Raw genomic sequence first — 11,598 nt, 5'->3', positions numbered from 1 at the left:
GGATGTTTATTGTACCTTTGGTGTAGTATGTTCTATCAGAAATACAGGATCTATGTAATAGCTTTATGTCATAAAATATACAGGTCACAGTACTTGAGAACTTTACAAACACTTATAAAATGAATGACTTCTGATTCTATTCACTTAGGAATACTAATGCTACATTTGAGATAAAGATTATTAGAATTTTTAAAATATCAGTTAAACAGTTCAACAGATGTTTGAACTACTGTAACATTAAGACAGTATAAAATGGTAGCCCAAATGGCTCAGCCTCCATTTTCCAGCTACTAAATATTACTCCCTTAAATTTAATTCAAAATTGTTCTTTAAATTACAGCTTTTAAAGAACGACCTTGAGAGACAAAGTTTTGAGTTTAGCAGAGCCAAACCTCACTAAGGAAGTAATTTTCTGAGAATGAAAGAATATCTCATCAGATAAGTAACATTAATCTGATTATTCAAGGATTTAATGCTATGTAAGTTAAGTTCAAAATTTCCATTAAAGTCTATATGGAACCATCTGTGCGACTAGAGATGAACATCGTTGTAACAAAATCAAAAACCATACATACGTGACATGTGCTATGTTACACAATAGCAGCATAAACTATATCTGATTTTAGGTAAGTATGGATTCTTTTAAAAGAATGTATTTCTTTATTTATGCAAAGAATTGCAACTTGTTAAAACACCTTTGTGCTAATAGGCATATGAAATGAAGAATAAAATGCCTTATGAAAGTAAGGACTATTTGTATTCAAGTAAAATATATCAAGATGTCCAAAGTTAAAGAACGGATAAAGAAAAAAAGTAAATGAAAAATTGTACATCAAGTTTGTTCATTATCAGGATATATTTTAAATGAGGAGATCAAACCTTCCACTCTTTTTCTGATCTGATGAGCACATGGTCCTGGGTCCTTATTAAAATGGTCTTTATTTTGGAGGCATTATGGTGTGGAAGGTGGTTTGGGAGATGGACAGGATCCTTGACTATCAAAACTGGTTGCCCGGCCAGGTAACTGAAAGACAATAATTTCATAATGCATGACCTAGTGCAAAAAAATAATAAAGTGGGTAGTTGTTGCTGCCTTTTAAAATAAATGTTTATTTGAGTGAGAGAGAGCATGAGTGGGGAGAGGGCAGAGAGAGAGGGAGACAGAAAATCCCAAGCAGGCTCTGCACTGTCAGAACAGAGCCTGATGTGGGGCTCAAACCTACCAAGCGTGAGACCATGACTTTAGCCGAAATCAAGAGTCAGATGCTCAACCCACTGAGCCCCCTTGTTGTTACCTTTTAATAGTGAATATTCACCGATGATATGCCATCTCTGAGGAGAAGATACACATAACTGCCCCTGCCCTCCAGAACTCACCTTCTCGGGCAGCAAGATGGGGCACAGGCATCTCACAGAGATGTAGACACAGCATGGTACAAAATGGCATGCGGACCAACACTATACACACAACTATTCAAGACTATGTATTCATTTCACATTCTAAGATAGGTTTTTAGTTCTCACTGCAAAATAATTAATGATTTGTGATAGCAGGGGACACTTGTTAGGTAAGGGGGAGAAGGCTCAAGGCACAAGAGACCACATTGCACTTGCTCTAAGGCAGGAGGTGATGTTCATAGGGTTCATTAACGAAACAATGGGGACTGACTTTGGCAAATGAGAGCCCAGGGTGTTGAAGAATACTTTCTCATGGTTCTCAAATATTAAGTGTATTTAAAAAGTTCAATTACAACAGGATAAACTTTTGATTATTTAAGTAGAAGTAATCAGATTTTCTAAATGATGCTTTAGTCTCAGTCCCACCGACTTACCCTGTTTTCAAATAATTGTTCCCTTCTTATTTTAATTACTCCTCTGGCAATAAAACACATAATTATACACTCACCACTTTCCCAAAATGCAAAATCCAGCCAGTTCTTAGGTCTCTAGTCCATTTGTTCTGTTTGACCAATGAATGTAGGTGCAGGAGTTGGAAAAAAAGGAGCTACTTGCTGGAGAAAGTACATTTACATAGTCTTTTAGTCCCATTTGTCCTTGATACTCAGCTGCTAGAAAAATATCAGGGATCTTCTTCTGATGCCCAGATTGTAGCTTGTTCTTCCTGTATGTCCTACAATGACTGAAAAGTGTTCACATGTCCTGAGACACAAACATATGCCTATTCCATAGCTCCCCTTCACCAGAAAAATGTCAAGCTGCTTATCAAACACTCACAAGTAATTATAATACACCTTGGGTCACACAAGCCCTGTCCTTTCATCAGTGAAAAGTTTTTGCTCACATTATCTCTTTTCTCCTTACACAAGTCCTGTGACGTCTGAAGGGGCATGCATTTCTATTTTCATTACATATGGAAGAATGCGGCTGTACACAGAACAAGTGATTTGCTCAGGATTGGACAGCCAGAGAAGCAAGGATTAGAACCCACATCACTTTCCAGTGTGGTTCCCTGCCCAGCAAACTCTACTCTCATGTCTAGATTCTTAGAATTAATATTCACTTTTCAAATTTTAAGTACAAACAAGGTGAGAAGTAGGAAAATGGGTAGTGATTAAATAATAAAAAGTATGGTATACTTTAGACAATACACACTGTTGACATGAAACACAACTTTCCCAAGACTGTACTTCTGAAACACGCAAGGGGAAAGTGCTGCGTATATGTACATTTGTGTTTGTATATGTGTGTCTTTTATGATTTATATTAAATGAAATGAGGTGAAGATGAAGAGCACTTATGTGTATATATATAAAAGCAGATATCTTATCTATGATAATAGTTCATCTCTGTTGCCTGAGCATGTACTGTTCATATAGTGTGCATCAGATGTTCCCTGTAACATCCTGAATAACAGCCAGGGTCACAATTTTGTGACTAAAATGAAAGGAACCTGGACCCTCTGACATTTAGTTAATTACACTGTACTGCCTTTCCCATTCAACTCAGTGCTTAGTGCCAGAGAAACAGATCTTACCCATAAACAGAGGACAATGTATTTTTCATTTACTATGTGGCTATCATAACTGTTCTTTTTATCGAACTGCATGAATTCCATCACCTACCACACAACTTTTTGTCAACTTGCGTTATCTCTCAGGTCACATAAAAGACGTACTTTGTGACTCTTCAAGAGGCTCCAGCAATCATCTTTGGAAAGAAAGTCATTCCATCTAGCAACATTCAGTGTATCAAGTAGACTGACAAGTAACCTTAAAGCCTAAAAATCCTGATAGAAACTGCTGTTGATACTTCTGGTTAATATAACTATTAACGTTAGTTGTAATCAGAGCTAGCATTATGTCAAACTGCTAAGCACTTAGTATTTGGCATTTTATTTAGTTTTACTTTTTGAGTTTACTGCTATTACAGAGTAGCAGCAGAAATGTAGAGGGGTTATAGTAACATGTCCAAAGTTCTCTAACATATAGTCATACAGCAGAGCCAGGCTTTGAACTCAGGCACGCTGATGCCTCAACATTCTAAAAATGTGTGAGCACTTTTACTTTCTGACCAGAGTATTGGGAGAAATACCTGTCTCTTTACACAGATGAGTTGTATTAGGAGACAGTACTTCTATTTAAGGATCCTTAGGAAGTTTAGGTGAGGTGGCTGTTTTCACAAAAGAGAAGCAGCAAAATTCGGTTTCCAGTTGGTAATAAATTTACTTGATAGCTCTATCATTCATTGATAGAAGTTTCCAGGCTATGTAAAGAAAATGACAGACTTGTAATTTTCATGATCTTACTGTCCAAAGGAATATCAAACCCGGAAAGTTTAGTGGTTTCTAAATTCCAACAAGGCACACAGAACTCTGAAACCTGGATGATAGAATATGTGGGACAGAAGAGCAATGTCTGTCTTAAATAAACAGATGAATATATACAATGTTAGACAAATTTTGGCAGATAAGGAATATTTAAACAAAAGAGATAAAAAAAAAAAAAAGAGAGAGAAAGAGAGAGTAGATGTCAGGGAATCACAGCATACCTCCAGCAAGGGGTGCCAGTGTGTTATTGGCTTTCGGTGATAGGCCAGCATTTCGTTCCAGTGGTCTCGCCCAAGACCCTCAGCGTCCAGTCCTGTTCTACACACTCCGATGACTTCATTGTGTCCGACCCTGTGATTCAGAGGATATCACACTTTCATTCCAACATTCAAAGATAAATGGAGTTTCACACATCTTAGCAGAATTTGAAACATATGATATAAACAATAGATTTTGTGATACGTCCTAAATGATTCTGTAGATTAAACTACTTTAGATCAAATTAAAAACCTTAAGTAAACAAAATTTACTACACAGGATCAGCATTCAAATATGAATTTGCAAAAGGAGCACACATAGACCATTTTAGTTCTCTCTAACTTGAGCACATTTCATAATAAAACAGAATGAGAATCGCTGGCTGCTCCTTACCTGTATTGTTGAATTTAGAAGCAGTACTATTAAGTTTAAGTGATATAAATCAGATCTCATTTTTCCCCCACAACGCTTAATGTTTTATAATGATGCTTGGATTTCTTACCAAGAGCTCAGTACCCACTTTCTTGTATAAATGACCATATTTAATTGACTCTAAGTGATATATCAGCATATGGTAGTCTTGTACTACAATTAAATGGGGCAGGGCTACTACAGCATTTGATTTATTATTGCATAGGAGCATTCTGAGCATACTGAACAACATTCCTGTTTCCTATTCCTGTCCTGTTTTCACAGCAACAAATCAAAATAACAATGATAGCTAATATTTCTGAGAGCTTATTGCGTACCAGACACTGTTATAAGTAATTGAAATGTACTAGCTCACTTAATTCTCACACCATGACCATGAGTATCATTATCATCATCTCATTTTACAGATAAAGTAAACACCCAGAAGTTAAGGGACCCACCTCTACACACTTAGTAAGAGGCAGAGGCAGGATATGAATCAAGACAGTTGACTCAAGTGTGCATGTGCTAAGCTAATTAAGAACGAAAAGCAACTAATTAATTAATTTTAATGTTCATTTATTTGAGGGGGTGGGCAGAGAGAGAGGGAGAGGATCCCAAGCAGGCTCTGTGCTGTTTTGCGCAGAGCCTGAGGCAGGGATGAAACCCACAAACTGTGAGATCATGACCTGAGCCCAAATCAAAAGCCACATGGTTAACCGACTGAGCCACCCTGGTGCTCCGTTACATTAGAATGGAATGTAATTTAAAGGCATTCCTATGGGGTTATTTTGACAGACATCTCTAAGGAGACTTTTGAGATAATTTTCAGAACTTTCATTACTTTCTTCCTGTCATTGATGTAGATATGAATGCTTAGTATCATGTTTCTTCTATATGAAGTTTCCCAAACAAGCATATTTTTAGGAATAAGTTTTCAAATCTTCCTTTTTTTTTTATATTGTTAGGATCCATTTCCCTAAAATTGTCAGTTTGACAAATGCTCACTTGTATCTACCTGTAGTCACTGCTGTGCTAAATCAATAGGAGTAATTTTTTGGTAAAACAGAACTAGGGCTTCTGATGAAAGGATTGCAACACTTTTAGAGTTTGAAATCTTAACTAATTCAAGATTTCTCTCTCTCTAAATAATGAGTTTTTTTCCATAAACTGTGATATAAACTAATTGCAAATAGATGGCATAAAACATTTTATCGTTTTAGTGCTTCATTTTCTAGTGCTTCATTTTCTCTGAGCCAGAGGATAGCCCATATCAGGTTCTCTACGTTACAGGGTTCTGGTTACTACTCTTTTCATGATACCATAAAATGGAGAACTGTTTTTGAATACATTAGAACAAAATAAATGTAGGAAGACACTCTCTATATGCTGGTAATTTTGTAGGTTAACATACAGTATTCTTTTCTAAAGGATATATACCAAAAGCATAAAAAGAAGTATATATAGCAAGGGCCAAATAAGAGATATGAATGTTTATTGGGACAAGAGATTCAAAGATGAAGAGGTTGGTTAGCTGAGAAGGAATCAGAAGGGGTGACTTGAGCAGGGCTGTAAAGCAGGGCTGGGATGAGACACACAGAGCCGGGTAACATTTCAGACAAGGCAAGAATGGGAGAATGAAGTGGGACTGAAGCAGGAAGAAACTTCAGAGGCACACTTGGGAGTTTGCAATTTATTTTATGAGAGAAGTGACTCAAAGTGTGTGAGCTGGAAGAATTATCCACAAAACATGTCTTAAAATTGATGTGAAGGCATCAAGGCTGTCTTCCTATGGTCGCTATTCACCTTCTACTCTTAATGCTCATTGTTAATAGTTCTGTATTATGCTAATGCCTGACAGATGGGAAAAGTGAATCCCAAAGAGATTACATAACTAGCTCTTTCACACAGCTAGTTGATGACAGAGCCTGGTTAAGAATGATTAGATTCATATTGCAGCCCGACTGGGAAAGCAAACTCGATTGGTTGTAATTTCTATTGTTATTGTAAAAGGACGTCACAACAGTGCTTTCTGTAATGGGTTCCATATGGCTTCTGCACCGCCCTTACACCAGCCCCAGCTGTCCATTCTTGCAACTTAAGAATGACTTCTTTTGGGGGGCGCCTGGGTGGCTCAATCGATTAAGCGTCCGACTTCAGCTCAGGTCAGGATCTCACGGTTTGTGGGTTCGAGCCCCGCGTTTGGCTCTGTGCTGACAGCCGGCTCAGAGCCTGGAGCCTGCTTTGGATTCTGTGTCTCCCTCTCTCTCTGACCCTCCCCTGCTCACACTGTCTCTCTCTCTCTCTCTCTCAGATATAAATAAAACATTAAAAAATTTTAAAAAAAGAATGACTTTTTTTGGAAAAGAGAAAAATATTATAACAGGGAAAAATAAATTTTGAATGAGTAAGTTTTTCCTCTTCCAATTTAAATTAAAATTGTTATAGCAGTAAATTACTGGAAAAGTTGTATTTGCTCTACATCTGGTCATACAGGGCTGTTCTTCAGTGAGTGAGAAATACACATACCTGTCATAATCCATGACCGCAATGGAGAGGCTGACCTGGTCCACATTCTCTGGAGGGATATCGAAAATAATAGCCTCGTTGTACACAGGGTTTAGAGTATTTTTCTTTGTAGTTGTTTTCCTCTTTTTCAGTCTTCGACCTTCACACATCAGAGACACTTTGACATAAGGATCTAGGAGTAGTAAGGAAATTTCATTAAAATGAAAGTAATAGTACAAAGCATAAATCAAACTGTAGTTAACTGTTACTAAATAAGAAGGGTGGTACATTAAGCCTTGTAATATTATTGGTTTTAAATTCAAATGACTTATTTGGGAACAATAGACTAAGACTTCTTACTTTAAATGTAAGAATTTATCCTGAATGAATCAGAAAATAATTAATTTCATTTGTTTTTAATACAACAGAGAAAACCTACTAGTCTATAAAGAGCCAGTCTGGAATTAGAATGTGTCTTTTAGTCACAGCTATTTGAGGACACATTTTGTTAGAAGTGATTTCTAGGGAACGTAATCCTAACAGGTAAGAATAATTGCATTAAAGTTAATTTTTTAAAAATGATTTAGGATAAGAAGAGGAAAGTTTTTGAAAGAGCAATATTGTATCATATATATATACACAGACACATATATGACACAATGAGTAGAAATTAGAAAGCAAAAACTGCATTAGTTAGAATTTTCCTCAGTTGTTGGAAAGGTACTAAAATTAGAAGTTTCATTTTATAGTCATGGTGCGTGATTAAGGAGCTCAGATTGAAGAAGTGAACACTACAAATATATTTTTTTATGTTTTTAAGAAAAATTTATTTCTGAGAGAGGGAGAGAGACAGCGTTAACAGGGGGAGGGTCAGAGAGAGAGGGAGACACAGAATCCGAAACAGGCTCCAGGCTCTGAGCTGGCAGTCAGCACAGAGCCCGACGCGGGGCTGGAACCCACGAACTGTTGAGGTCATGACCTGTGCTAAAGTTGGATGCTTAACAGACTGAACCACCCAGGCGCCCCATAAATACACTGTATTTATACCTATTTACAGTGTATTTACTATTTATACAATAGTATACAATAAAAAGGTAATATTTGGTTTAAAGATGTTCTCAAGGAAAGCTATTGATATGACATTATATGATGTCAACTTGGAAGAGAAAAATTTTACTTTTCTTAAAAAAATTTTTTAACATTTATTTATTATTGAGAGACAGACATAGAGTATGGGCATGGGAAGGGCAGAGAGAGGGAGAGACACAGAATTTGAAGCAGGCTCCAGGCTCCGAGCTGTCAGCACAAAGCCCGACATGGGGCTCTAACTCACAAACCCTGAGATCATGACTTGAGCCGAAGTCGGATGCTTCACCAACTAACTGAGCCACCCAGGGTCCACAGAAGAGAAAAATTTAGTTGCAGTATATTTTTATGGGCCAAAGGGGTCAAATAAATCATAACAAGTTCTGCCCCCACTGACTCATCTCTAGTTTTAGTTCTGCCATGTTAAGTAGATAAAGTGTTCCAGTATTATAGAAAATTATCCAGGACGATGTGAAAGTTTCTATAAAAGCCTTACTTTTGTACCTTTTTATGAGAAGCAGGTGTGGCTTTGGGAGAGGGTGTTGGCTTTGGGAAGGGGTACTGGCACTGGGGTGAGAACACTAGCTGGTGAAAACACTCAGTGACTGCTCTACATTCATTCTTGTTTTTTCTCCCTTATTCTGGCCACTCTCCAACTGTAGCACCACTCTCTCTTTTATTCTTTCCACCAATGGTGTAATACATCTCATTTCCTTAGAATAAGTCAAAACCATGGCCGTATAAATTTATTTGAGCAAATGAACGCCTTTTAAGCACTCGAAAAATGTATCGTATATTTCATAAACATTTCCATCTAGGGACAAAATATACTTTCTGGCTAGAAATAGAGTATGCAAAGGAAAACAAAGTAAAATGGTAATGTTCAATGACTGTTTCCCATTTATTTTTCAATTTTTTAATAGGAAGTGTGCTCTAAGGAAGAAACTTACTTCTCTGATACTCTTTGGTCTACGAGCCCCAGGTTAACAATGGGCACAAGGCATGATTTATCCTCTGCCAACCCCATCATGTCTCTGGCCACATTTCTTTACTAGTAACAAGGATAATTTACTGGGTCCTTAGTGGACTCACAAGCCTCTTGTGAGAATTAATGAGGTGGTGTTCTCAGAGCGTGCACTCCCCCAATGAAAAGCTTCATATAAACAAAAAGTAATCTTGCACTTAATTACAACTTTGATGCTGTCTGCTTGTCTCAAAATTTGATCTCTTTTGATAAATGGGGGAAAGAGTAGAATAAACAATAATTTGCAGAGTTCTTCAACATTTACTGACCCAAGACTTTTTCACCAAAATTAATGTGAACTTTACGTACTTTATTTCTACCTCTATATATCAACTATGTGTTGCAAATTAAAAAAAAAAATGAAAGCATAATTCATAAAGTAGTTTAAAAGTGAAGATGATAGAGAAAAATGTACAATGGGAAGTCTCCCTCCCATCTGTTCCCATACTTCTCTCTCTAACCCTTTGCTATTTCTTTTTGTAAATGTTAACAACATAAATATATGTTGTAATGTTCCCTATTCTTACTCAGAAAGAAGCACACTTTTCATATTTATTTTTGCACCTCACTTTTTTTATTCACTTAGTATATCCTGGAGCTCTTTCTAAACTAGAACTTAGTGTAGAATTTTGCTTTTTCAAATTTAGTTTATTTTTTGTCTTGTAGAACCATAAAGTTATAGATTCCTTCCCTTAGGTCATCCTTTCCTATATCTCCACTACCATTTTTTATTTGTTTAACGCAACACCTGCTTACTGACCTCCCTCCTCTGTCCTTACCATTTTTCCTTTCATAGAGCTGTGCCAAAGTTCACATAGTAAGTTAAAATATAACCCTCCAGGGGCACCTGGGTGGCTCAGTCAGTTGAGTGTCCAACTTTGCCTTTGGTTCAGGTCATGATCTTACAGTTTGGGGTTCGAGCCCTGCATTGGGCTTTGTATTGACAGCTCGGAGCCTGGAGCCTGCTTCAGATTCTGTGTCTCCTGCTCTGTCTGCCCCTCCCCCACTTGCACTCTGTCTCTTTCTCAAAAATAATAAATAAACATTAAAAAATTAGAAAAAATAACCCTCCAGGCTGTTGTGATTTAAATGAAGGGATAAAGGAGAATGGTGTGGCTTTACCTCTTTATCAACATTGGCACAAGAGAAATTTCCTCCAAGAACATCTTTAAGAAACTTCAAGAAGCATTTCTTCACTTGCATGTTTTTTTCAGTCCCCACTGTTGCCCCAAATCTTATTTAGAAAAGTGGTAAGAAAGCAAGTGCACATGGTGGTCCTGGAAACTTGTTATTTCTTTGGAGATCAGATGAGGGAGATAAATTCAGCCTAAATGTGTTTTCATACTTGTAGGGTAATACAAGCTTGAAGTCCAAGAATCTTCTTTTATAAGCAACTGACTGGTTAGAAGTAGGGCAGTGATGGGTAAATTATGAATTTCTGAGAAAGAACTAGATCAGTAGAGAAAGAGTAAAAATAAAAATCCAAGTTTGTAGTCAATCTATTTGATAACATCTTTTAAAATTTTTTGAAATGATGATGTAAACAAAAGAGGTGATTTGGAGTACTTATCCAAATGAACTATAGACAAATGAACTCAATAATTCAATAGCCGTATATAGTTCTGTATACATGAAGTGATTTATTTGGAATTCGGGAATGTACCCTTGACCCACAGGCCAATCGCGTACATACCTGATGACCCAGTGATATCCATAGCCTTCAGATTTCTGCACTTGATGACCGTCAACGTCATACGTCCAGCGGTTGGCAAATAACAAAGGGAGAACATGATTTCACCCAGATCTATACTTTCCTAGAAAGGCAATTGGTAGTATTAGCAATTTCAAGCACCAGATAGTGAAAACCAAATATAATTGAAGATGTTGAGTGAAACATCACTTTAATAGAATATCTGAATGCCATTCTAAATTATTTTATTAAGGATATACATGACATTGCCAGAAAGCTGTTCTAAACAGAGTAAGGAAAGGGAGTAGAGTCCAGCCACTCCTTTCACATCTCCACTTGTGTTTTTAACAGGAATCTCATACAATATAGTCAAAACCAGACTGCTGATTCCATTCATTCCCATTCATTTTCTGAACCCACTTCCTGTCAGTCTTTCCAAAATCAGCAAATGATGTCATAATTCAACCAGAGGCTAGAGCCAAAAGCCCAGCAGTCACTTTTCCTCTTTCTTTCCCTCGTCCCTACACATCCGATCCATGTCTTGTCTACACTATCTACAAAGTATATACAAATTGACTTTCTTGTCAGCTCTATGAGTATCAGGCAATATCAGAATTACTTTATCAGTCTCTAAAATTGATCTATCTCAGAAGAGGCCAAAGTGATCACTTATGAAAGGCAAATCAAATTATTTTACTCTCACTTAAAACCATCTAAGGACTCACAATTATATTGGAATAAAATTCCAGCTCCTTGTATATAAGTGGGGTAACTATAAATCTTAGTATATCTGGGAAATTCTGGGTTTGTACTTAACTGTCCTGATGTAATTAT

The 11,598-nt window shown here is 36.9% G+C and overlaps 1 protein-coding gene across 1 annotated transcript in view; it reads right to left on the bottom strand.

Moving 5' to 3' along the window:
- Window positions 1-952: 952 nt before the first annotated feature.
- The window catches only part of SYT10 (synaptotagmin 10), a 63,593-nt gene continuing 52,947 nt past the window's right edge, over window positions 953-11,598 (bottom strand). Inside the window, exons 4-7 of the mRNA XM_039222553.1 lie at window positions 10,768-10,888; window positions 6,986-7,157; window positions 4,009-4,138; window positions 953-1,024 (exon numbers count right to left, since the gene is read on the bottom strand). Of these exons, the coding sequence (XP_039078484.1) occupies window positions 953-1,024; window positions 4,009-4,138; window positions 6,986-7,157; window positions 10,768-10,888 (495 nt within the window). The remainder of the gene's footprint in view (window positions 1,025-4,008; window positions 4,139-6,985; window positions 7,158-10,767; window positions 10,889-11,598) is intronic.

The sequence above is a fragment of the Hyaena hyaena genome, unplaced genomic scaffold, assembly GCF_003009895.1.
Source record: "Hyaena hyaena isolate Hyena2069 unplaced genomic scaffold, ASM300989v1 scaffold_1154, whole genome shotgun sequence".
Taxonomy (NCBI): Eukaryota; Metazoa; Chordata; class Mammalia; order Carnivora; family Hyaenidae; genus Hyaena; species Hyaena hyaena.
This window is presented reverse-complemented; position numbering and strand designations above follow the sequence as displayed.